This window comes from Thalia democratica, chromosome 6 (assembly GCF_965202585.1).
Source record: "Thalia democratica chromosome 6, ktThaDemo2.hap1.1, whole genome shotgun sequence".
Taxonomy (NCBI): domain Eukaryota; kingdom Metazoa; phylum Chordata; class Thaliacea; order Salpida; family Salpidae; genus Thalia; species Thalia democratica.
This window is the reverse complement of record NC_139170.1, coordinates 15,616,804-15,644,801: the sequence shown is the minus strand read 5'-3', so window position 1 is coordinate 15,644,801 and position 27,998 is coordinate 15,616,804. Positions and strand designations below refer to the sequence as shown.

At 26.5% G+C, this 27,998-nt stretch overlaps 2 protein-coding genes across 2 annotated transcripts in view; both read right to left on the bottom strand.

Moving 5' to 3' along the window:
- LOC145837929 (uncharacterized) overlaps positions 1-5,271 on the bottom strand; it is a 33,508-nt gene extending 28,237 nt beyond the window's left edge. The window contains exons 1-10 of the mRNA XM_082945422.1: positions 5,110-5,271; positions 4,924-4,990; positions 4,594-4,739; positions 4,217-4,380; positions 3,328-3,517; positions 3,040-3,162; positions 2,891-2,974; positions 2,550-2,699; positions 2,172-2,336; positions 1,790-1,981 (exon numbers count right to left, since the gene is read on the bottom strand). Of these exons, the coding sequence (XP_082801548.1) occupies positions 1,790-1,981; positions 2,172-2,336; positions 2,550-2,699; positions 2,891-2,974; positions 3,040-3,162; positions 3,328-3,517; positions 4,217-4,380; positions 4,594-4,739; positions 4,924-4,990; positions 5,110-5,173 (1,345 nt within the window). The 5' untranslated portion in view covers positions 5,174-5,271. The remainder of the gene's footprint in view (positions 1-1,789; positions 1,982-2,171; positions 2,337-2,549; positions 2,700-2,890; positions 2,975-3,039; positions 3,163-3,327; positions 3,518-4,216; positions 4,381-4,593; positions 4,740-4,923; positions 4,991-5,109) is intronic.
- Positions 5,272-19,231: 13,960 nt separating this feature from the next.
- LOC145838850 (kelch-like protein 26) lies at positions 19,232-22,248 on the bottom strand. Its single transcript, XM_082946473.1, has 11 exons — positions 22,190-22,248; positions 21,834-21,954; positions 21,542-21,722; positions 21,220-21,455; positions 21,017-21,160; positions 20,838-20,949; positions 20,501-20,586; positions 20,243-20,423; positions 19,676-19,852; positions 19,429-19,576; positions 19,232-19,367 (listed from the first exon to the last, which is right to left on the bottom strand). The coding sequence occupies exons 1-11, from the start codon at positions 22,246-22,248 to the stop codon at positions 19,232-19,234; spliced, it is 1,581 nt and encodes a 526-aa protein (XP_082802599.1).
- Positions 22,249-27,998: the final 5,750 nt, after the last annotated feature.

Genomic DNA, 27,998 nt, shown 5'->3' with positions numbered 1-27,998 from the left:
AAAGTTTATTGCTTTCACGGTTAAATTGGTTTTTCAAAATGCCTAAAAGCACTTAAAAAAATAAAGTTGTTTTTGATAATTATATCAAGCAGTTCAAATTACAATAAGGTGTTTTAACAACGCAAGTGATAAAACAACATCTGTTTGAAAATCAACAGCTTGATGATTACGTTTCTTGTTCATTACATAACGAATACGAAAATCTCCTTCGCACTGCAGTGCACTGATAAGAGCGTCATTATGACACTGCAAAAGGCTCAAGTGCTAAGAAATATGTACACTAAAGTCATTGGCATCTCATTTAAAAAACAGGCTTGCCGTGGCAGCCATACAAACATTAAGGTTGACTCGCAAAATTAAACAAACGACGACTTACACCTCGCTAAGGTGCGACGAGCGAAAAGCGCAATTTCAAGCACCTTCGAGCTTTCTTCAAGTGTCGGTGGCGATTACTTCCACTCGCAAGCAAGATAAAAAGGAGAAGGAAGTTTCCAGCTGCTTTCTCTTCACTTGTTCCTCGCAGTCGTGCGAGAGGCAAGGCGAGAAGAAATGGCAAAACACGACGCGCTCGGTTTGAATTTTTTTTAACACATATTCGTATGTATGCCCAGACCGAAAGCCGCTAAATTGTTTTGGTTGTGCTGAGCTTCCAGCCTTGTGAAATATGGATAAGGTGTAAATATGAGGTGCGAGCGTGTGGTTCGCTACTTGGCAAAAGTCTGTGCCCAGCGCGTATTAAAATTCCTCGATAATTCAAATGGTTGTAGCTGGCGAATGAAAGGAAATTCGCACCGCAAACTATCAAGCTTCGCACAGTCATTTGCCGTCATCCGTCACTAATTTTCACAACAGCTGAGCCAAATCCTAACACAAAACTAAACAAAAAGACTTTCAAGCAAAGCAGATGGGCATCTAATGTTTTTTTTTTTTTTGTTAGGAAAGTGGAAGGGCACATGTAAATGAAAGACAATCATGTGTGCAGCAGTGTGGAGCAAGCACACCGATCAACCATGAAGTTGTTTATCAACTCACACTACTATCACCGCTGCGTTTGCTTTATTTTCAAGTATTAGTGAAAGGGCAATCTCTTGAAATAAGTTTGTTTTGCTTGTTTTCGGTTAAAGTTATCAAAAAAAAAGACAGTTTGAAAAATTTGAATTTTTAGAAGCTTAAGTGTAAAAATATTTTATAGCTATATTATTTTATTTATATTACATATTAGACTTGTTTGGTGCTTTTTAAGTAAGCGTAAACAAAAACTTTAAGCGTATATTCAATGCATAAAGTTGCAGAAAAGCTTTTTGTACTTAAAGTTAATGTAAATTACAATTAGCTTAAAGGTTAAAATATTAAAAAAAGATATTTTTAATTATAGTAAAATTTGACAAGCTTACGTACAAAGTTGAAAGGTCAAACAAATTAAAGCAGATGCAGCATAATTAAAAAATGTTGTTATTAGTTTTACAGTCGACCTATGACCCGAAACACGCATTTTATAAATTTGAATAAGCGAGTAAAAGCTTTGAAATCTTTTGTTTTTACAAGCAGGTAATTTTTAATTAAACTCTGAACTCGTAGCGTTCATATCACCCTAATACATAATAAGCGGTAAAAGCTGTTGGTAAACTGATTACCAGCTTTGATAATTAATATATGAAACAAACTACTTAATTAGCAAAATGTATGTTTTGTTTGATAAGAGCACGACATTATTGTAAAAGTAATTTTGACGTAGAAGAAAATATATCTAATCATTTTTGTTACGTTTAAAGTTTTCAAATTTTCCTACCTGGGTGGCATACGCACAGAAAAGTTCCAACCCTGTCCAGGCACGAGTAGGAGGTGTTCTTAGGACACGGATCGGGATCGCACTCGTTGATGATCTGCTCGCACAAACTTCCGGTGAATCCCGGATGGCACATGCACTTGAAACTGCCATCCGTGTTCACACAAGTGCCGCCGTGCTCGCATATCGCTTGTCCTAGGAAAGTAAAAAGGTAAAAAACATTCAAGTTACTCACCACTTGTTGTGAATATAGATTACGATTAGTTTAGTCCTTGGTATGTAACGTAAATATGATTTGTTAAATTTTAGCATTATTTTTAAATTAAAGATTATGATACCATCACTTTTTATATGTTCATGACTAAAAATTAAGTTTTTGACAAACCACTGTTGCATTCATCGATGTCTTTGTGACAGGTGATGCCGCTATAGCCAGAGGGGCAGCTCGAACAGATCGCCTCCCCCGTTGTTTTCTCGGTTGTGCACGTTGAAGCGTCCTTGCAGGGGTTCAGATCCCCGTGACAGGCGTCGTCAAGGTGACATAAAAACCCTGGTAATTTACAACGTTACCAAGGTTACACAAGTAAAAAGTTTCAATTTTGATAAAATCAGCTGTTATTTTAACAACTATAGTTAAGGTTTTAAGTATTAAGTAAAACATTTTTTGTTCATAGCCTTATCAATTTACTATAAACACAAAATCACTAAACCCTGCAACACAAGTTGTACATAAAACATAGCTTTTACAAGTTTTTGAACCAACCAGATTTTCCTGGAGGGCACTCACACCTGAAAGTACCAACTTCATCAACGCATGTCGATCCGGCAAAGCACCCGTTGTTCTCGCAATCGTCAACATTGTGGCTGCAGTCTATTCCGTGCCACCCGTTCACACAAATGCACTCGAAGCTTCCTATTATGTTGGTATGAAAAAATAGTAAAAAACAACGTTGAAAACTTTTATTGAACTTAGTTTGTTCTTGAATTATATTTTCATTGCTTGAAATATTCTATGTTGTTTTCATTACTGAGTTTTAATTTGTACTTAGAAGCTTAGCTTTAAAAAACTCATTTTTAACGTCTTTTTTTAAACTTTAAGTATACCTAAATAGTTGTTGCAAGTGGCGCCGTTTTTGCAGTAGTTGGGAAAAGTAGTGCACTCGTCCAAGTCTTTTTCGCAGTTTTCTCCTGTATTTATATAAAATATTAATAAAATTCCCATCTTTGCATCAAGTTGTATTAACAAAACAAACCGAGCCAGCCATCTTCGCATTCACAATAAGCATAACCAAGGTCGTCTTTACAAGTTCCTCCGTTCCTGCAAAAGTTAGATGCAGTGCACCGTGCCAGTTGGTCGCAAAATACTCCTTGAAAGTCTGTTAATAAAATATATAAATAACGATTTATATCAAGTATAAGTTGTTTATCTTTTTTGCTAACTCAATTTAAAAATACGAAAAGGGTATTATTTTGTTGCAATTTAAGACAGTTTTTTTTCAATGTTAATAAAAATCATAATTAATTAGATCAACAGATCAAACCTTCTAAACAGTTGCAAATGGCCTGTCCGCTGTCCCTGACAATGGAGCAAGTTCCTCCGTTCTTGCACATGTTGTGCTTGCAGCTGGCTTCGCGAGGTTTGAACATGGTGTACTCGCAAGTGGGACCGGTGAATCCCTTCTGACAGTGGCAAGTGAACGTCCCTATCTGGTTCTCACACACACCGTCGTTCTGACAAAGTTTTAAACATGATTTTGTGCTTAGTGTTTAAGTAATTTTCTACACATCAATTTTTATTAGTTAGCTGAGCAACGAACAATTTCAACAACAATTTACTATAAACTTTTTATTGTTTATATAGTATAACTATGTATTTATTTTACTTATTTTAATTTAAAAGATTATTATCTATTTTCTTGTTCAAATCTTAAATTCTATTTTAATAAAATCAAGGTTATGTAAACCTGCGTATATTACTTGCTGCTTTAGTACTTATGCGACATGACAGCCTAATTTGTTAACACAAATCAATAAAAGTCTTAAGTTAAAAACAACTTAGAAGATGTTACTTAACGAATTTTCATACAGTTACAAAGCTAATTCGATCAACTTTCAAAGTTAAGTTATTTAAACACTTTACATCCGCTTTTAAAAGTATTGTAGTGATAATTATGTAAATAAAATAAAAAAGTTTTGTTTTGTACTAAATGAAAAATACCCATTCGACAGTTAAGTTGAATTATAGACTGAGTTTCAAGGGTAAAAGCTGTCTGAATTTACGTAACGATGATTTTATTCGGTAAATAAAACTTTTAAGTATATGACTATATGTGGAATTCATTGCTTTATTTTTTTATATTTACAGCTGTTACAAGTACAACTTTCAATTATTGTTAAAATTTTCATAATTTTTATATTGATTGTGCATACCTGGCAGGGATTTTTAGGTTCACACTCGTTGACATCGTTAGCACACGTGTCGCCATGGTAACCTTCGCTGCACGAGCAAGTGAACGTGTCGTTGTTCATGGAGCAGGAACCTCCGTTTTCACACGGGTCCTGTTTGCACTGGTCCTCAATGTCGCAGTCCATACCTGAGGTAGAAAAAATACTGTATACTTTAAACTGATTTTTTTTTGAACTACTGCTAATTTTATTCTTTTTAATACTCACACAAAAAGTAAAATCGAGAAGCAACGTTATGCAGTTTTTATTTTGTTTATAGTATTAAAAGAATACTAAACATAAAAAATGTTATCAATATTATATACGAATAAATGTTCATATTAGAAAAAACTATTATTGACCAGTCCAGCCGGAGTAACAGTGGCAAACGTAATCTTCGCGACCGAGAGAGTCGTACACAAGACTGCACGTTCCAGATATGCAGGGAGTAGGGTTGCACATTGTCATTTTCTCCTCACAATTCTTTCCAAAGTATTCGTATGGACATCTAGTAAGCACTTTTGTTAAAAAATTAGTTTTGATAGTAACTCGATATTTATCAACTCGTTTGTGTAATTCTAACAATAAGTTACAATATGTTGTAGGAAAACAAAATAAACACCTTATAAGTTGTTGAAAAAGTTAAAGCAAAAAAACTTATTATTGTGAATACAGTACATAGCAATACTAACCTGCATTGTCCCCTGTTGCATCTGTGAGTTGAAGGACAATCTTTTTGAGACTTACATGGTTTAAAATCTAAAAAAAGTGTATACAATTGTGAGCATGTATTGTAAAATAAATGTAGTATTGACAAGCTTTATGCTTAAAAACGCTTTTTTATTTTTCTATATATGTTTAAAATAATTGAAACTAACCTTGAGCATAGACTGTGTTGAACATCCATAGAGATATAATAAGAAGGCCAAGTTTGCCCCTCATTTTTTTACTTAATTTTTCACTTTAGTATTAGTAATTGTTTATCCAAAAAGTAACTTATCAGATTGAGTTTAAAATAATTTCTTACTTAAAAACACTATTTAAACTTTTTTCATCTGAAAATAAAATATGTCAACATAAATATACTTTTAGATTCATATAATAATATAACTATTATACTACTATAAACCTTTTTGTATATTTTTATACTAATATAACTTACTAAACTGCTGTAAACAGTTTAGCAAGAGTAGCTAATGTAAGTTCTTACATTTTATTAACTTAAAGAGAAATAAAATGTATAAAATAAATAGTTTTTAAATTTACTAGTCTAACTTAAGAAACCTTACACACAAATTTAAATGCTTTGATTTTATAAAACTTCTCATCAAAATTCTTATTTTCTTAAAAAAAAAGTTTGTTCAAATCTGTTGAAAAATGGTTTCTGACTCAAAAGAAACATTTAATTTATTGTTTGATATAATTTTATTTTTTAAGTTTCACTGCAATTGTTACTTTTTTTAAAATAAACGTCTTAGAATGATTAAGTTTCTTATATCCATTAAAAAATAGTTTTTTCAAACAACCGAAATTCTAAAACCAAGATGTCACAGTTTTTTTATTTTAAATTTAAAACTCTAAAAAAGCAACTTAAACTTTTGAATTTAGCTAAACTGTATATGAAGGAAACAAAACAAATAATACAAATAAAAATGTAATAAAAAAAGTAAACAAAGCACTTTCACAAAGTCTATCAACATAAAACAGCGAGTATATCAAAATGCTTCGAGCGAGATTTAAGCCTTTCTTTTTTTCCGTTCATTCAAGCGTAAAGTGCGCAAATAATAAAAGTCCTTTTCGCCCATTTTGATTCTTGAAATGTTTAACTAATACTTACTAAACTAGAAAAAAGCACCGCACAGGTAGTAAAACTCCTGTAGTTATTTGTATATTTTTTTGTAGAGTTTTTTTTGCTCTTAGATACTTTGTATTGATTATTAAGATTTAAATTAAACTTTTAATTTCTAACTTAAACTTTTTTTATTTTTTTTTTATAACTAAATACTGTGTAAAGTATCAAAAATGTATGATTCCACTAAAGTGTTTCAACGAAAACAAACATAATAAAGTATAAATTCTTTTTATTAGTTTAAAAGCTATTATTACAACTAACTAAACACATTAGAAACATTACAATTGAAAAGAAAACAAAATTTACAGCAACTAAATATACTAATGTGTACGTACATGCATCATTTTTCCAAAAAAAAGTTGTAAGTACAAAACAGTATTGTGAATTATATTAAATTTTTATATGTTCTTATTTTGTTAATCTAAGGAATGATCTATGCGAGTAACAATGAAGAAAAACATATCTTAAAGTACTTGCAGATAGTTGCAAGAAATAGAGTGTGGCGTAATTCTAGCGGTTGTGAATTTGTATTTCTCTAATTTAGATCGTAAAGCTTCTAGCCTTGATAAATTAAGACCAAATATATAAGTTCTAAAACAGCAAATTGTATGAAACTTAATTTATGAAATGTGGCTTTAAAAATAAAGTAGGATAAAATTGCAAAACAAATTATAAATAGTTCGTTCAGGCAAGTATGCTATTTTTTTTTGTTACGCAAGTTTCATATAAAAATGAATATTTATTAATTTATACAAGTTTTATTAATGGAGCTTAAATTAAAATTAGTAAAATTTTCTATAGTATCTAGCGTAAGTTTCAAAACTACCCTTTAATACGCCTATGATTTTTTTTTGCTCTTCATCATCAACTCCATAATATCTAGCGTAAGTTTTAAAACTACCCTTTAATACGCCTATTAATTTTTTTTGCTCTTCATCATCAACTCCATAATATCTAGCGTAAGTTTCGAGTTATGGCCTCATGGCCCCTCTGTAACCGCTTTACTACTCTCGGCCCCTCTTTTGTTCCCTTTGCTGTTTCATGCCCCCTAAACTTCTGTAATGGACCCCAAGTAGGCCATATGGCAAAATTTAGAAAACCGTACGCTAAACGTTTATTATTAGTATTAGTTCAAATGTAATCTCTGTAAATTACTTTCAAATAAAAAACGCAATATAAAGTTTATCCGGACAAATATATAGTTATCTCACTATATAGTGTTTAAAAAGTTTTATTTTACTTGGGAGACACCTAATTTCAAAATATTTTTTAAAACTTGTTACGCTGAAAATTTATTAAAAATAATTTTGTATAAATGACGGATATTTTAACAATAAATACCTGAAAATGATTAAGACTAACATTTATAAGTAACTGAAAAACATTTTTTTTAAATTAAATATTATAATTAATTGTATTATCATTAATTGTAAGCTCATCATAACACCCTAATTCTTTTTAGATAGTTTACTTTATTCTTTGTAGATTTAATTAATGCAGGGATCGGTAAAGCATCTCCCATAAGCCGGATTCAATTTTAAGGGCTTTATTTCTAAAAGTAAATAAAAAGAAATCATTTTCAGTATTTCTGGTAGTTACTGCATTAAATTGTCTCCAAAATATTTTTCTCTCCTTGAAAACAAAGAGTGCATTTGGTCCAAAAGAACTTAGCTTACTAAAATTAATCATTTGTTGTTTTTTGCTAAAGTTTTTTACTTATCAAACTAAAATATATTTAAAAGGTACAACAAACTTATATTAAGAAACGCAAGTTAAAAACTATTATAAAGAGGTTTTAAAGAGTCAATAAACTTTAAATTTTTTTAAACTTAAGAAGTTACATAATTTAATAAAAATAGTAGTTAAAAGTAGTTTACTTAAACTCTTTGATTTAAAAAACTTTAATTATAAACTTAACTTTATTGATAGTCGACTTTCACCCATACTTAATTTTTTTGAAAACTGATTATCAAATTTAAAACGCTATTTATCTGTTTTAGCATTAACATTTAAGTTTTTATTGGTGTGATTTGGTAAAACAAATTAATTAAAGTATGTAAGCTAAAAAAATATTTTTATAAACAGTTTTTTATAGTCGAATTTTTTTAATGTTTTATAGTTTAAATTATATGGTAAAACTTGTTTTGCGGACTACTGTAAAATTATTTTCACAAAACAAAAATGTCAAAAAGTTATTTACTAACGTTAAAAATTATTTAAAAAACTGCCAACACACAAGCATTACGTTAATGGAGTTAATTATTATTCGTATATAATAAAAGTTAAACAGATAAATAGAACAATAGCTATCGCTTTTTTGCGCTGTTGAAAAAGTAACAGGAATTTTAAATATTTAAAAAAAAAATTCATCTTTTAAGTTTTTTTCGCAACAAACTAAAGTTTAGTTTTATAATTGTACACATACTTTTGTGTATAACTATTGTTTGAGCCTATGTAGCAGAAACGATGTATTAAAGCGATTGGTTTAAATGGAATAAAAAAAACTTTTTAAATTGAAGAACTGTATGTTTTTATTTCTAACATACAAAAGTTTCAGAAATTTATAGTATAGATTTTGGTTTTTCTAAATAACCAGTTTCTTCTTTAATGAAACAAGATAAGGACTTTTTTTAATAACTAACAATCAATTAGGATTAATTTGCTTTTACCGAACACTTATAGTTAAATAGCATAATTATTTTTAAGAAAAAAAATTACTGTCATCACAGCTACTTAGACAGCAATATTCTTAAAATAAGAAACATGTATGTAGAAAAAAAACAATTAACATTTTTAAACCTTATTAATCACAAAACATTTTTATATGAAATTAACTTTTATAAAAGACTAAAATTGTTATTGAAATCAAGAATTTTGAAACATTGTTGTTATATTTAATTAAAAACAAGAAGCAAATAAGGTTAATAAGTGCAAATAAGTTCACAGTTGTTTACTTCTTTAAAAAAAAAATTTAAACAAATTTTAATAGCGATTAATATATATAACATAATACAACAGCTAATTCAAAACGTTTTTTTGTTTTACTATATGCAACTTACAATGATAATATTTTCGTTTTAAGTTCAAAATTTTTAATTTCTTAAATTGATTAAAATCTTGTAATCAAAGGTTGAGTACTTAATAGATAAACAGTTTTAAAGCTATTAAAAACTTTTTTTAGATGTATTTTAAAGTTTGTTGGATTAGTTTTTAATTGTACACATATTTCTATTTTAAAATAAATATACTTTACACTTTTCATTAAAAAGTTGTTTTTGGAGTATTAATAAATCAGTTATAGTATTCGTTCTCTCTATTTTTTGTTTATACTAGATTAATATATACTTAATTTGAAACTAAAAAAATATTGATTTTTTTTGTTACCTTATTATCTTGCTTTAATATCATTTTTTTAAATAATCTTAAGTCAACACTTTTTCTAGAAAAATTAATTATAAGTTTAAACAAAAAATATTTTTAATTAAAAATAGTAATAAAGTTTTTTATTTTCACAAAATAACAAGTATCAGTTATTACCCAATAAATTATTAGAATTCATTTATACTATAGCTTGAAATTAACAATTAGAACTTTTCGTGTGTTGTATGGAGTTCAGTAAAAAATTCAGATACTTGATCATAAGTCGTTTTTAGATTGTCAATAGTTAACTTAATAAAGACAGTTTGAGCCTGTATTTTTGTTCGATATTTAAAACTATTTACTAGTTTACGAAATATTTATTGTAGAGCATATAAAATTTAAGGAAGGTTTGTAATTGAAGTTAAGAACATAATCTAAAGAAATATGAACCATGTTAAAGTTTAAAATGACAAAAAATATCGCAGACATTTTTTAAATGTCAAAAACTAATTAAATTAACAAAATTCATTCATAGTATTTTAAATTTCACCAAATGATTCACATTTGATTTTTGTTTTTTTAATTGTTTTATAAAACATTTTTTACTAATTTAGTTAAAATATCACTTATTCTAATATAAAACAATACTTGTAAATTATTAAATTACTTTTGAACATTAAGTTTAATTTGCATGTCATGCGGCTTTCTTAATTGTATTGTATGAAATAGAAATTTGAGACATGGTTCATTCAAAAACATTTTTATTAACCAAACAAGTAAAATCGATTTTAGCTTATCAATTTCTTTTGTAAGCAACTTATTTTAAAATTAGATTTTCGAGTAAGTAAATAGTTAGAGGTTTCATCAGAAAATATTCAATTAAAACCAATTATCATAATTATACCAATTGTACTGTAAAAAACTTATCATTAGAATTATAAGCTTTAGTACTTAAGAGAGAGTGCAGTTGTAATTTTTGTTTGTAAGTTTATAGTGTATAGAGAATAAAAGTATTCAACTAATGCTAGGTGTATATGTTTTTGAAAAACAACCAACAGAACTGTGAAAAAAACATGCAGTTTCTAACATTAGTTTGTAACTTGTTAGATTAAGTTTTAATTTAACAGTTTAATTAAAGTTTAATACATTTGCTTGTTTTTTCAAAGTATGTAGAGCTATGTTGTTAAACGTAGGTAATCGTAACCTGGTGTTAATCTGGTCGATTCAGTTAGTTTATTTATAAGTTTGTAAATAGACTTAATTTTAGTCAAATTTGTAAAACAATAAATACCAACTCTTTTAATGATTTACTCTGAAGAGTGTTACATCTCCGTAAAATTTATGTTTAACAAGTCACACAAATAATATCTAAAAGATTTTTTTTAATTTAAAACTACTTAGCTTTCATACAACTTGATTCTACTTACAAATTAAGTCAAGGAGAAAAATTTAGTATTTTACTTATAACACTTGGCTTCTTTACTGACTTTTTGTAAATAGGAAATTATGTCATCAAGTTATTTACAAAAAGACGGTTGTAGTTTTAGTAAAAAGAAAAATAATCTTGAAGAACATATTATTAAATAAATAAAAAGCAAAGCAATATACAATTTTTTTCAAAATTTAAAAAAATTACTTTTACTGAGGACCTTTTGAAAACAACACAAAGTTAACTTGAACTAAAAAAGGGTTGACTCTAAATTATTTTGTAATTGCAGTGTGCTTAAAAATATAACAATTAAATAAGATAAAACAAAAAAAATCGATTTACCTTTCCTAGTAAAAAAGCTTTAATTATTTCTTTGAAAGTAAAAGGGAAATAATAAGAAAACGGAAACAATTTGTGTCAGATGAGTTTAATTTTATTTGATAAGAGTTTTTAATTTCGTCTAATTAAGTTAGTAAGCTTTTAGAAAAATTGAATTATAATGTTTGAAATATTAACAAGCTGCAAGTGAAATATTTTTTTCTAAAATTTAGTTTTAGTTTGAAAAGCTATAATTTTTAATGATAAATAGCAGGATAGCTTAAAACATCTAATCCAGGATTTCCCAAACGTTTTTCAGAAGCCCCCTTTATGTAAATAAAAATATCTATATTTAGCATGCAAATGTAAAAAACAGTTATAGATGTTTATACTTTAAAAGAAAATAAAGTTTTTAAATAGTAGGCTGAGATAACTGTTTCAATCAAACTTAAGTTAAAAAAAATTCTTATTTTCGAGGAGATCAAAGAAAAAATTCTTTTTTTTATGTTTGCATTTTTATTATTACAGTTTTAGACTTGGACAAGTATTCAAAAAAAAAAGTTTAACTCAAAATAGAAGTAAATTTGTTGTTGTTAATATCATTATTGTTGAAACTATTATTGTTATTAACTTATTATTAAAAGCATAAATTTTACAGTACTTATCTTCATATTTTAATTTATAAAAGTTAAGTTCAGTTATAGTGAAAATCACTTCTTTAAAATTATTTAAAAAAATGACAATAGTTTATTTAATTATTCAAATGTAAAATTATTTTTACTGTTAATCAAATTATTAAATAAAATAAAATTAACCTTTTTAACACAAAATACTTATATTTTTTTTTTCGTAAAGATATTTCAGCGTGTTACATTTTACTTTCTTTAAAGAGGTTTAACATTAACGATAATTCAAGTATTCACACGTTTGTTATAAGTGTTGTTTATCTCATTTTAAAAGTTAAATTAAAGTTATGTATATTTTTTAGTGCTTATGTTACCAAACAAGATTCATAGTACATTATTAAACACAAAATTCAGTTAATTTTCGTTTAGTTTTGTTTTCTTTCATTTTTCATTTCGTTTAACTGATTGTTTTATTACTAAAGATTTAAATATCTTAATGATAAAAAAACTATGTATAATAGCTCGTAAGAATTTTTTTAAGCATGTGGTGTACGACTCGATAACTGAAAGGTTTCTACGTACACCAGGTCCTTAGACCAAACTTTTTGAGCGCTTTTTTTATCGTTCAATAAACAAGATATAAGCGCCCTCTCGACAACAATTTTGGGAAAACTACAATTAAATATGCCTACGACATTATTTTTGCACTTCATTATCAACTCCAGATTATCATGTATAATTTTAGATTATGGCACTGTGGCTCCCCCTTTTACAGCTTATGGCCCCCTTAGTTTCCCATAATTTCTAAGATTTTCCCATAATATCTAGTAAAAGTTTCAAAATTACTTTTGAATACGCCTATAATTTTTATTTGCTCTTATCATCGAACCAGAATATCTAGTGTAAGTTTTAAGTTATGGCTTTATGACCCCCTGTGGCCCCAATGCTGGTTACGGCCCCCTAAATTTCTGTAATGGCCCCCAAGGGAGCCATGTGACCTATATGGGGAAACCCTGATCTAATCTAAACCATTAATGACGTCTACAACTCCATAATTTCTTTGTTTTATTCTTATATAAAATAAGTTAAACAGTTTAGTTTTAAACAGACTATTGATTCTCTAAAAATTTCTTGTAGCTGATAAATGAACTGCTTCTTAGCAAAAGTATTCAAAAAATATTTAAATTTAGGATATGTCTACAAGTTAAAAGTTTAAGTTTTGATTACTTATTTTTAATTTAGTGAGTTTTTTAAACATTAAAAAAATGAGCTACAAGTCCAAAGTAGAAGATTTATGTTTTATAGCTTTTTGTTTTTATACTTACTAATTATGAACAACACATTAAAAAAAATCTGAATTAGTAAAAAGTATTTCTTCATGTGTTTATCAAGATATTATTTAAAAATAACATTTAAAAATATTAGTTATTTTATATTATTCTAATAAAGAACAAATTTACAAGTCTTTGTTGTAATATATACACATAATTAATATCAAACTTATTTTATAAAGCAATAAAAACTGATGGAAATAAGTTATACAAATAAATTGAGGATTACGTGGGTTTTGCTGTCTATAACAGCACTATTAGCGATCATAGCGTTACATGTTTCCGTCAACAACAACCAAGTAAAGATTCCAAACCATAACTTTAATGAAGACGTTCCTAAAAAAACAGGAAAAGAAATAAATTTTACTTCACTTTACCATGATGTTCAGGATATAAAAAGCCAAAACATTTCAAAAATTGAGCCTGAATTAGTAATCATCAGAAAACGTATTGATGAGCTTGAATCAAACATGGAGTATTTCAAAAAAAGAAACATTACTGATGCTCAACATGATATCATGGTTTCTAATAAAGTTACTGAGATCCAGAACAACATCACTTATTTAAAAGAAGGTTTTTTTTAGTCATTTTGTTTTGGTAAACTAACATAATCAACTTGTAAACCAATTATGAACTTTTAAACTACGAATAAAGAGTTAAAAAAGCAATTAAACCTAAAGTTAAACCAATTAAAGTTTTTTGTCTGTTGTTGATCAAAATTGTTTTGATAACTATTTAAAACTAAATTCCTCTTTTTAGAGTTTCGAAAGTACACCTCAGTAGTTTTCTTTCGTACTTACAAAAAAGAAAGTTTCAATCAGTCTAGAGAAATGTGCAAAGACCTCGAAGGTGATGTAGTCTATAAAACGTTTAATGAAAAAAACATTTTTGCAAGAGAGTGAGTTTTTTAAATTAAGTACTTTTGCTAAATAGATAGAATATTTTATTCCTAAATAGTTGTAAACATGTTTCATTATTATATTAACACAAAAACTTTGATATAAAAAAAACACATTGATGTTTTTTAATTAATACAAACAGTAGCCATGTTTTGATGCTTTTGTATATGTTGAAAGTTTAAGATAACAATAAATAAAACAAAAAACATGACTACTAACCTTTTGAAAAATAATAACAAACCTTCTTTGTAAACAATATTACTATTTAAATAAAAATAAAGTAAAAATGATATGTAAAGTATGATAATATAAATATATATATAAATACACTTTAATAATATAAAACGTTGTAAATAGTTTGATAACTTATATTTAATTTTGAATTTATTAATTCAAAATGAACTTAAAAGTTTATGTGATAAATAATAGAAAAAAGAATACATTTTGTTTATTTTCTATTATTGTTACATTGAAACAAAATTTTAGGGAAGCAAAAATCTTAAATTATTTTATACATTAAATAATCATTACACAAAGTTGCTTGTAATAAAATAAATAAAAACATTTACAAATTAGCAAACTAGAAGCGGAACTACGTAAAGAAAATAGTTCTGATGTTTGGATTGCTTTTGAAGAACTAAACAAAGAAGGCAAGTCAAATCTTCGTGATTTTGGTTATACAAATGACTGCAAAGAAGATAAACAAAACAGTAGTAACACATGTACTGTTCTATCTCCTAATAAAATGAAGGTGATTTGTGTACCTTGTGAGAACCAGTACCCAGTTTTATGTAAAAAATTCGTTTAATATGCGTATTTACAGGTTGACGCTTATTTAATTTAACAAAAACTGTAATTAATTATACTTTTCGAAATTAACACAGTTTTATAAAGAAAATTATTCTAATGTATTCTAAAATACAGATTACAAAAGTTAAGTGTAGAGGCTATAAAAGTGTATTATTAAATTAGTCGTTTAAACATTTTGCTTAGTTGTAAAAGCTACATTAAAAAAAATTATACAAGTTAATCTTTAGTTTGAAAACAATTTGATCTTTTTTTTTTTACTATGAATCTATTAAAGTTGAGCTTTTTCACTCATTTTTTGCAAAAAATTGAACACTCAAAAGTATTTTAAACTGCGTTCATGTGGAGAACTTTGACTAATCTGTAGTTTTTTAAGTCTATGAAATGTAAAGTTTGAAAGTGTTTTTATGCATTTTATTTAATCTTTGTTTTATATAATTATAGATGGATTAAATAATTTTAATTTATGTTTGTTAGTGTATAATTAAAATTAGTCGGGTGTTCCCTAATAGTGCATATATGTGTGCATAGAAGTTGTCTAATATAAACAAACAATTATGCATGGTCTGAAAAGAGCTTAAAATAGGTAAACAGATTATCTTTTTATTTTTTAATATAGAATTTACTCAGTTTTAACTTACAACTCTATTAAGACAGCAAAACAAAAACAGTTATAGTTTTTTTGGTAATAAGTTGTATATTAGATAGTGCAGTGAGCACAACTTGTTAAGCTTGTTAAAAACTACTGTCTTGAATAATATAACTAGATACACAAAATTTTATTTACAGTAGTACAAGAATATTAATTAAACTTTTTTAATCTTTTTTTGTTATCAGTAAAAATTTTATCTAAGTATACTTATAATTTGTGTAAAAGTTTATAAAAAAAGCAAATTTTGGATTGTTTTTTATTTACTACATTGTAACTTTATTTATAAAAAAATTAAGTAATTTCTTTGTATATAAATTTTTCTTTTGTACTGTTTTATGTGCTTTTCGTTTTTATTTTATCATTCACTTTAATTCATAAGTTTATCGTCGATTCAAACTTCTTTTCATCACTAGTCTGTTTTATTTAAACTTTTCTAAAAATAAATGAATAAAATTTTTTTTATAACTTAGTTATAAAACACAAAAAAATAGTTGCTAAAAATTAAAACTCGCGTGATTTATAACCTTTGTTCGGGTGAATTCTGTCAACTTACATAAGTTATTAAGCTAAATATTAACAAAAATTAAATTTTAACTATTAACACAACAATTAAAATTAAGATTCATTTGTGAAAAAACATGTTTATTTTAAATAAAGTAAAACATTTTATGTTTACTTTAAAATGTTGTAATTTTTGTGAAGAAAACTAATTGTAAAAATTAAGTTTCTCAGTCAAGTTTATCTCAATTATTAGATCCTAAACAATTATCAAATTTGTACACTTACTAGGAGTACTTATAAACTTTTTTTTCTTACTTTTCGTGCTATTTTTAGTTAAATAACTATAAAGATAGCCATTGATTAGTTACAGGAAAAACTAAAATTCAAAATAACAACGTACCTGATCAAGTAAAAAGAAAACATATACCTCACTTTTTCAGTTTATCTGACAAATGTGTTTTTTTTTATTATTCTGAACAGTAAGTGAAACTATTCGGTATTTAGCTGTGTTTATTTTAAATATAAAACACGTATATGAGATAAATTAGACAAATAATAATTATTAATTAAGCTATTAAAAAGTAGTACATTTTGAAAACAGGTGATAACAAACAATATACTAAAGCGATTTTTCAAGTTATAACCATTTTCTATTGAAAAGGTTGTAAGCTGTTATTTTCAATGGCATTAGATAGAATTTAAATTAGTTAGACAGAATAAGAACAAATTTAAATTGACATATCACTTTTTTTTCTTTATGTTTATTAAGTTAAAGAAGTGTTAAAAAAAACAACAATAGAATTAAAATATTGTTTACTGAAAAAAATATACTATTAATGTACGCAAATAATTGTAGTTTAAGCTATTAAAATAGCAATACTTGAAAAACTTAACAAACAAAAACTTTTAGTACATACAGTCAAAAATGTACTAGTCTGACGCCTTATCAATCTTTAAAACATTATATTTTGATGAAAGAAACTTTTCTAACTGATCAAAGCTTCCTTTAATTCGATTATTTTTAGACTTTTTTGTATGAAGTTCAATTGAAATAGTGTATTAAATGAGACAATTATCACTTAGTGCAAATAAACACTTAATTGATTTTTTTTTATTCAAAAAGAAAAACAATCAACATGGTTTAACAAATAAGATTTTTATAAAACTGTTAATTCAAAATCGAAAAGTGCAATTTATAGTTATATTATTACTTTTTTAATTCGAAACTAAATTACCATTTAAAGAAAAGTGAAATAAATTAAAAACATGTTACTTATATAACTATAGTACTACAAAATTTCATAGTGTCATAAAACTATACTTATTTAAAAAACAAATTACTGGTAGTTTAGACTTTTAAATAATTAAGTATTAGTGTTCGGTTCAATTTTTAATTAGATTAGCAAGATAAAAATACTTAGAAAAAAAAAGCCAACAAAATAAAACATACACGAGAATTCCGGTGAGTAAAAGGCTAATGGGGAATTTTAAATTAACATAAATAAAAAGTTTAAATTATAAAGCTTGTAAATTACTAAAATAGTTTACGTATACTTTATTAGAAAGAAGTCTTGAAAATTCTTAGTTCAACTTTAAAATATATACTTTTAAAGTTCATGACATAATATAATTTTAAGTTTTCCAAAAAATTTTTAGCAAACTAAGTTTTCTTTCAAGAACTCTTAAAAGCTTTAAATAATCCAAAATTTTTATACATATTCACGTTATTGGTAAAAATCATTTAAAGCTAATAATAAAAATTAGAGAATCATTTGAAGAAAATTGAATAGTTCATAACTCGCTTAAAATAAGTATAAGATGAGCTAAGTTATGCTTATTGATAGTTAAAGGCAAGTGATGAAATCATTTTAAGAAATAATTTTAAACAACATTTTAAATTTTATTATTAAATTTATTATTTAATAATTCTAATAAATTTTTAAACAACTGACGATTTTTTGACAAACAACTTTAATTTAAACCGCGAGTTATAAAAAAAACTTTACTTACAACATTTATCACAATTCTTAACATACTTTAAAAAATAGGTAGTTACTGTTAATAAAAAATAAATTGTAAGTTTACTATAATGAAAGTTTTTGTACTTTAATTTTAACTTTGGAGGTTAATTTTGATATGACTTAAATATTTATGTTTATTACAGACTCAGACAGCTATTAAGTTTCACCGCTGAACGGATTATCAAACTGCAATTCTGTAAAAAAACTAAAAATGACAGACTATTCAAAAAATAAACTATTTAAGTTTACAAAAGAAAAACATTTCGTGATAAAGAAAAACATACTATATAAACTCTAAATAATATAAAACATTAATAAGGTCCCTTCTAAATAACAAATAGTTCCATTTTAATTTTTTTTCATTTGTGATCTATGTATAATAAAAAAAGTAGGAACGCTTCACGATTTACATAGTAGGCTTTTATGCATTTTGGCCTTAAATACAGAAAAAATTATTTTAAGACAAGTCATAGATCATTCAAAAATAACTATTAACCTAGTTATACTTTTGTATTTGATTTAATATTGATTTATATTATCTATTAAAAGATTATGTGAAACATTGGCGATACAGACTTTTATTTGGACGAGTTTTTTCTTCAAGAGGTTCTAAAATACTGGTTTACCTGTTTACTCGTTCTTTAATAATTTAGTTTAATTTTTAAGTTAACTCAACATATCCGTAAGTTTGAGGTGTAAATGCTACTAATTTCAAGTCTTAGATATGCGTTTCAATATAATGTTAGAATTGAAACTCATAAAAAACGAACTTTACAATTTATAGTCACATATGTTTATATGGTAACCCGATGTGAGAGTTACTTTTCTAGTTTGTTTTTCTTATGTTCAATAGTATGTTGATCCGTTAATATTTATAGATGTTTTTTTTTCAATTAATATTTATTTTTTTATTACAAAGTTAACAAATCATTTTTTTAATCATTTATTTGGCAAGGTTTGAAATAGTACAGTAAATATGAACATTAGATAGCGAAGTTATAAAAGTTGAATTTAAAACGATGAATTATATTTATAATTTCATTCAGCTAAACAAAGATTTTGATTTTAATTGAGCTGAACTTGATTTTTAAAAGCAATTTTTCGAAAAAAACTAAATTTATACAATTTAAATAAAATAAATTATAAAAATTAATGGTTTAGTACCAAACTGAAATTATCATATCAACAAAATTGTTGCATTCAATCACACATAAGCAATACAAGATCCTAGATGGTGAGTAAAGTTCATTTCAGTGACGAGGTGCCAAAGGTTAGTGATTGGATCGTACCTTTCTACAGACTTCACAAACGTTTTCTTCTTTTCTTTCGATAGGCTATACCTGCAAAATAATATTTTAACTAGTTATAGAACTAGAGCTTAACTAGTTTAATTTAACTAACCCTCCTACTACGTATAGGCGATCGTCGATCATGCATGACGAGTGACTAATTCTCAGGTGCAGCATGGAAGTTAGGAACTTCCATTCGTTTAAATTCGGACAGTAGTACTCCACAGATGACAGGGCTCTTCCATTTTCATCTTTGCCACCTATTTTTTAAGTTTTGGCATGTTGAATTAGTGACTTCTATTCTGACTTGTATAAAACTTTGCTTTAAATTTAGTAAAAAGCAGTTTAGTTAGACTTACCTGCAACGACGATGTACCCGTTTATATGATTGACAGTGAAATGAGACCTGGCTACTATCATGCTGGCTCTGGATCGAATGGTTGCGTTTCTTCCGGGCCTGACAGACCAAACTAAGTTGCTCGTTTTCTTTTCACCGTCTTCAAGCAACTCTATTCCACCAAGCACAAAAACTTGTCCTGAAAATAGTGTTTTCTATGATAAAGAGGTTTTTTTTTACACAATAGCACAGTGAGTCTTTTAAAGATATAATTTACAATTGACTCTTAAAAGTTTATAATATTTTTTTTTGTAAACAACCTTGAAAACAGCAAACGGATTGGTTTATTAGCTTTTTGCACTCTTTTAAGGTAATTATCAAGGTACTGGAACAGCTAGTATCTAACTTATGACTTTCGCTAAAGCATTCAATGGCGACAAATTCATCTCTAATTATTCCTAGAACATACATCTCACCTAAAAAATTTTTCATGTTTAAAACAGTTAATGTTTTTAATACAATGAAATACGTTATTTTTGAACAGATTATGTTGGTACCGTAATAATACAAATAAATGAAAACTTCCTACTTCCTACAGAGTCACCTCCCGCTATTTCAGTCAAATTAAAATTAACTTTCCCTCTGAAATGTCTGAATTCTTTTTGTGTCGCCTGACTGGCAAGAAAGTTTTCTGTGACGCAATAAATGCGGTTTCCTAGGACGAGCGTCGATCGAATGGAGTTTGGTTTCGCCACAAAATGTACGCCAAACTGTTTAACAATGTATGAATTTTAGTCAAAGAATAGTTATTTGTCTGTTTACATAATTAGTTACTATAATTACTAACATTTTTCCATGTCAATTTCCTCAAATCCAACTGAGCATATTCTTCGGTGTTGGAGTTTTTTTCATAAATACTTATCAACCCAGTTTCTAAGAAAAAATATATTTGTAAAAAAAAGATTTATAAGTTAACAAATAATTATAATTTCAAATATTTTTACCAAATTTAAAAATTGGACACCTAAAACTAAATTTGTAAATAAGTTTACTTTTCACAACTTACTTCACGCAAAGCGGTAATCTCAAAAATAAAATTGTAAAACTTCTGATTAAGTGTGAAAAATATACTTCATAGATATGGTAACATTTTGATTATTTAACTGTGACAACTTTAACTTTACCTGATCGTTTCATCAAAGGTCCTAGATTCAAAATTTCCTTCTTTCTTGTGTGCTCAAGTTTTTTTAGCAACGCTAAACTTATGACCTCATGGGCATTTGGAAAACTTCTTACCTGCAGTTTTGATGTCATTTAAACTATCACACCAATACGTTTAGCATTACATTTAGTTGGTACAAACCTCATCTAATATATTTTGAATTGAACTTGAAGTGAGTCTGTCGAAATCCAAATAGTCTAGAAACTCTGGACAGTGATGCATCCGTTCTTCAGGGTCATGCTTAACCCATTGCAAAATCAATATAAACTTTAGTTCCTCGTCCATCTGTTTCATAATACAAGTTATTTTTGCTTTAATTAAAATAAAACATCTATAATACAAACCCTGTTGTAGTAAGTATCCATCTCTTTGAAAACAATAGAAAATTTATTGTAGGAAAAATATTCCAAGAAGCCGCATTTCAAAATTCTGCCCATAAACTCTTGAGCACGCCTAACTGCCTTATACGCAAAAGGTTTCAAGTCCGGATAGAAGTAACTAAGATGAATTATTTCCATACAAAACTCATCGCTTTCCGTCATACTAGACTCCATAAATTCTCTGCATTGTTCTGTTAATGCTGAAAAATGTTATACGGTTAGACTGTTTATAAACAACAGGAAATAATGATATGCTACTTATAACTAAAATATATAGTCAAGTTACCGTCTATTGATAAGTAGTCTGCCAGCATGTAAACTTCAAGGATTTTACTTTTAGTTGTGGTCAATTTTCGATAGTAGATCCAATGAATAACTAAACCGAAAGTATCAGCTTCACACTCATCAGCGTTTTGATATAAAGGTCCTTCAAGCTCGTAGCAGTCGTTCAGATTTGGAGCAAAAAACTTTAATACAAAGTTAAGTCTTTTTTTTTAATTTCTATGACTTTGTTTAGTTTTAAATTTGTTGCAATTAAAATTAATTGGTTTATTTATGTTAGACATTTATTTACTTACTTTATTACTAAACAATCTTTTAAAAAATTGGGATACTTCTTGCAATAAAATTCTGTGCAGAGAGTATATAATTCCATTGTGCTTCATCTTAAAATCAGTGAAATTTTTGTCGTTCAAGTCTCTGAAAAAAAAAACAAAAAACAAAACTGAATTAGAAGCTCTTTAATTAATTGAAAGATATGATTTAAAATTATGATAAGTTAAGTTTAATTTTAGAAAGTTTCAAACAACAAAGTAAAATTTTAGCTAACACTACATTAGCTAACATCATCATTATTTAAATTAAAGTTCTAAAAAGTTCTACAAAGTACATCTTTAATAACCTATGTTATATATTAATGTGTGCTGTAAACTACCTTTGAAAAGCTTGAAGAATTTTACAAGTTTCCTTTTCACATAAAACAACCTCACTCATGCTTTTACTTTAAAATACAATAACTAAGAATTTGTTTTGAAACATTTGTATTTTTTTATTTTTAATCAAAAACTTAATTTTTATTAAAATGAATAGTTATATATTTAACTAACGTTTTTGTACTTTGTCTTTTTTTCTACTTAAACAGTTTCAAACTGAAACAATTTTTATTAGCAATTTTAATACTAAAATTATGTTAAAAAAAATCTTTTTAAGCTTATCTAAAAAACTAGTTATTTAAGCTTTACTACAAATTTTATTTTACTGAATCAAAAAACAAGCTATTACGTCTAAACTTTTATTTAATTCAGTTTTTTTTTTATTAAATTCTAATAACTCTCTATTTAAAGTATAAACTTGAAAACTTTTATTAAAAACTTAATTAAATTTTTAATTTTTAAAATTGAACTCTCTAAACTCAGATCACAAACCTCCGGCTTTAGAGATTAAAAAATAAAAGTTGCTCTACATCGAACGTACTTTTAACTGAATATTTTTTACAACTATACCTTTTAGAGTTTTATTATTATAAATCTTAGAAGTAATGATGTATTTAATTTCAAGTTTTAATAGTTAAGGCAATGCAAAAGAGTTTTACGATAGATAGAAATAGGGAGTATTTAAAAAGTTATTTAATGCAGAAGTTATACCTTTTTTAGCTACCTATTTTATTGCAATATACTTTTATTATTAGGTTGCTTTGTTATTACGACAATCAGAATAAATGGCAAAAAAAACTTTTTTTACGTTAGATAAGTTTTATTTTTTTCTATTCTTAAAATTTATGAACATATTAGATAAATACAAAAAACTTTGCAAGATCTCAGTTTAGTTAAACTAATGAGCCAACAATAACAAAAATATTTACAAAAAGTTATCTGTTACATACATAACTAAGTAAATAAAAAAAATAGTTTTCAAAATACATTAGATTTTTATAATTTTAATGCTTACATATTTAAATTGTTAAAGAAAGCATTTTACTGATTTTTTTTACTTATAAAAATTGTACTTTTTGATTTGAATTCCTCAAAAAAACATGAAAACCAAGCTCAGGTTTTAATAACAGAAATGAAGAACAATAATTGTCCTTTAAGTTAGAATTCCCACTTCGATATTAATTGTTGCCAACTGACAAAAAAAGTTAACGATATCGCTTACTTTCTGAAATTCTAATTTAAAATACTTGTACCAAAAAATCGATAAAATAATATTGTAACAATGCGAGCTACTCATAGTTTCTTACAATATTTTATGTAAAAAGAAGTTAGGTAAAGACTAGTTTTAAAAAACATAAAAATATTAAACTGTAAGTATAAGTATAAGTATTTGGATTTTATAGTTAATAGTATAACTGGTCAGCACACACTAACTGCAAACACTAAGTTATAAAAAACAATTGATGATTAATAAAAATTAAATCTAACTTAGAAATTTTAGTAGTTTATATTTAATTTGCTCTTTATAAACTACATTTGGTTTTTTTGTGTGAGTGTATAATAAAGGTAGAGTGTATAATAAAACTATAGTTTATGTCATCAATATGCAGTAACTGCATTGACACTTGATAAAGTACGCACTTTTAGAGATACGCACTCGCTTAAGGTACGTATTAGATCTTGAGAAAAAGTGAGATAAAAAGTTTGTTTGATAAATACTAAGGTATTTATAAATAACGAATGTAAGTATGACTTTTATATGGTGAGGTCAACTTAAATCATTTTATGAAAAAAAGCTAGAACAGATCGTTTTTAAATAAAACTTGTAAATACTACCTCAGAAGCTAGCAAACTGCGGACCGCAAGCATTTATTTAATCAAAATGGGATGTGGCTTATAAAAAGTAAAAAAAAACTCTCAAACTTGCACTAAATATTCTGAGGCTTCAAATAAAAAGCAAAAAAAAAGGTTCCTGTGAAATTTACGTAAAATTTGAAACTTGATATAAGTTTTTTAGGACTGTTATGAACAGTAGAAATTTAAATTACAACTGCCAACACATATTTTGATTTTTTTCATTTGGCTAACGATTATGTCCGACCCCTGGTTTATCTATTACTTGGTTTTAGGAAGGTAAATTGTCTCAAAACTCTAATGTACGCATTTTTTGCATGGGTTCAAGGTGCATAGTTGTACCTCATGACGACCCAACTGTATTCAAAAATAGAGTATTAAAATGCAGTAATAATATATAACTGTTAGAATCAAAATTAGTTACAAACTCAAAACTCAATGTTAAAACTTTTTCTTTTATGCTTGTAGTACATTTTTTTTATATGAGTAGCACGTTAAATTTCAAGAATAACTTTTACGCCAGCTAGACTTTACCTACTTATTAAAACTTATGGTTATGAATTACAAAATCAATCAACTAGTTTTTATAAGATAAACTATTATTTACCAACATTTTACAATAACTATGGACAAAAATCGTTAGGTGTAAAGCTGAGGAGGACTTAACTACTTTTTATATGTTGCAATAAAGAAAATATGTCATACTTGTTTTAAATTTCTGAATTTAATGGATTCGAAAAGGAAACCCTACGACTAAATAGGAACACCATAATTAAAGAAACAATAATTCGGAACATTAAACAAGCGTGTGTTTGTTTTAAGTTAAAATAATATGCACTAGTAGTTTTTAGCAAAACGCTTATTAATTAATAATAAATAAGCTACAGGCCTAAAATTTTATAGTTTTAAATCTTGAACTTTTAGCTGTTATAAATATAATAGATTTCTACATTACGTCTTATAGTGTCTTATAGTCTTATACTAATGGCTCATCAAGTGCAAAAATGGTAAACTTTAGAAACTTTTAAACGAAAGATTTCTTCATCAAAAATCTATATGTTTTGATATTAACTAATTTGAGAATTCTAAGTTTTGGGAATATAATAACTGTATTATTAAATATTGAGTGTATTAAACGTTAACACATGTGTTTTTTTATACTTTCACAGAAAAATTTATTTTTTATAAAAAAATCAAGCACAGTTTACATCTTGTCTTTTTTTTTGACGCCTATAGCTACTTAAATATAAACTAATTTTTATTATCAGATATTTAACATAAACAAAGTAGTACAGAAAAGTTTTTATTATGATAATGCTTATTATCGAAGAGAAAAGAGTAATTTTCATTCTAAATTAAACGTTAAAATAAATCCAAGTGGTGTGCGGCTCAATATCCGAAAAGCTCTTCGTGAACCAAACCCTAAGACCATAAGTTTTGATTGTTTTTTGTCGTTCTGTAAGCTATTAAAGCAATCGAGTTTAACAAGTTGATGATCGTAGTTTTTATTATAAATAAAATGTTTAATTTATCCGCTAACTGTCGCTACGAATTCTGTTTACACATCCTCCCTAACACAATTATATTACTAAAAAAATATTATTTCTAAAAGCTTTTAACAATGAAAAATATAAATAAAAACCTGATATTTTTATGAGTTTTTTTTGTTAAATTTTTTGTCAACTTAAAACCTCGTAGGCAACAAATATTAGAAATAAAATAGTATTCAATTTAAAAACTTTAAAAGCATTTAAAATCTTCAAATTTTTAAGTTGTTGGTTTACATTTTAGTTAAAGCTTTGGTAAAAATCACATTTGGTGGTTTAAGATTAGAGATAACCCAAATTTATACATACAAACAATTTGTTTTATTTATTTATAATTTTAATGTACTAATAAGAGTAAGGGATTTCCTTTTAATCTACAAAAGGACTCATTAAGGGCATAGGGGGTTTGCTTGTATTGGTATTTTTTACAAGAATGACTACACCTTGAAAATTCATTGAAATTTATATATTCCAAAAATAAGGACTTAAAGTTTATAATTTTAGTTTTTATTCAAAAGCCAATGCTAACTTATGTAAAATCAATGTAGGACCTTTGCCCTTAACTACTAGCAACTTTACTAGCATTTTCAGGGTTGCCACTTGGTCAGGAAAAGTCAGGAAATCAGGAAAAGTCAGGAAAAATTTGAAAAAATTACAAAAGTCAGGAAAAGTCAGGAAAAATTGGGGGGTTTTGAAAAAAAGTCAGGAAAAGTCAGGAAATTTGTTTAAAAAAAAAAAGTCAGATTTTGTCAGTTAAAATTTACAAAATTCCTTGTTATCCAAAGCCTTCAAGTGGTAAAAGTTAATTAAAAGTCCTTTAAAGTCAGAAAAAAATTCCAAAATTTTCTTAGAAATTTACAAAAATATTTTATGTTATTTCCAATGTCTTCAGCTGGTATAAATTAGTAAAATTTTCTTTAATAAACTGCAAAATGTTCCTTATATGTCGTTTGTTTATCTAGATACATTTATGCTAGGATTTGCTAAAAAAATGTTTCTTTTTTCAGACAAGCTGTGTTTATAAGGTAATAATACAAGTAAAATATTCAGACAAGCTGATAGGGCTGTTTATTACAAACATCAATCATACACAGATGGTTGAAGTGATGTACTGGAAGTTTGATGATAGAATTCAGCAAAAAACTATTGTTTATAACCTGTATTAAAGTTAGATTGAAAGCTTTATATAGTTTACGGCAAATTATGTATTTTAGAATAAGTTTAATTTAAGAGTTTGATTTAGAAAAGTCAGGAAAATTTTGGTAAAAAGTCAGGAAAAAGTCAGGAAAAGTCAGGAAAATTTTCTTAGCTTGATGAGTGGCAACCATGCATTTTATAAAAAGCTGTAAATAGGTAAAATAATAACATAAGTTTAAATTAGCTTATGTTTGATAAAGTTTTAATTACAACTTTTAAATTTTAACTTTCAGGTATTTCATAGACATAAACTTTTTTTAATGTTTTTAAAACAAAAACAAAAGTATTTATTAGTACTGAAAAAAAGCATAAGAATGATAAATTGTTTCAACATTTTCAAACAATTATTTTTTTAATGTTTTAATTATATTCTATAAACCTTTCTATAAATTAGGAAAAAGTAAAAAAATGTCTGAAATGTTCTTAAAATTCCTTCTATTCTTATTTAGAAAATAATGTAGTAAGTATTCTTTTTAACACAAATCTCAAATCCAGCCTTCAATAAGTTTATTAAGGGCATAGGGGGGGGGGGGGGGGGTTAACACCAATTATTGGTTTTTGATCTTATTTTATATAGTTTTTACTAAGCTACAAATTTCTTTTTACAGATTTAAAAAATTCAAAATAAATTTTGAGATATAGCCGGTCAAAGTTGGAGGCAACAATAGGTTCTTTATGGAAGGCGCAAACTAAAGCAAAAGTAGACTATTTCACTAAAAACAGGGTTGCCACACACTCAGGGAATTCAGGGAAACTCAGGGATTTTTAAAGTTGTAGAAAATCTCAGGGAAACTCAGGGAATTTTGATTCTCTTTTTAATTCATGGAAACTCAAGGCAGTTTTGGTTTTTTCTAAAAATTTCAGGAAAATTTTAAGATTTAAAAAAATCTCAGGGAATTTTTTCTTGATCTAGAATGAGATTTAGTTAATTGTGTTTCAATATTTTGTTCATAAAAGTTTATTTTATTTATTTATAAGTGTTATTTAAAAATTTTTATTTTTGCTGCAAGTTCTTAAATATTCTTAGAGTTAAGATGGTAATTTTTTAATAAATAAAAATAATTTTAAGGGTTTGAAAAAACTCAGGGAAACTCACGGAAGTTTAAGGTTACTCAAGGAAGTTTCTAGTCACTCAGGGAAGATTTATTGACTCAAAGAGTGGCAACCCTGTAAAAATCTATCATCTCCTACCTTTTTTGAGATAACTACCTCA

Bases quoted from the DNA above. Each gene is read 5' to 3' on its own strand.
- LOC145838850 (XM_082946473.1), bottom strand. From the start codon at position 22,248: ATGAGTGAGGTTGTTTTATGTGAAAAGGAAACTTGTAAAATTCTTCAA. The intron at 20,587-20,837 runs GTAAAGTTAAAG...ATTTTTTCTTAG, and splicing joins ACCTTTGATGAAACGATCAG to AAACTGGGTTGATAAGTATT. The intron at 19,853-20,242 runs GTAGGAAGTTTT...CACTATTTTCAG, and splicing joins GGGAGGTGACTCTGTAGGAA to GACAAGTTTTTGTGCTTGGT.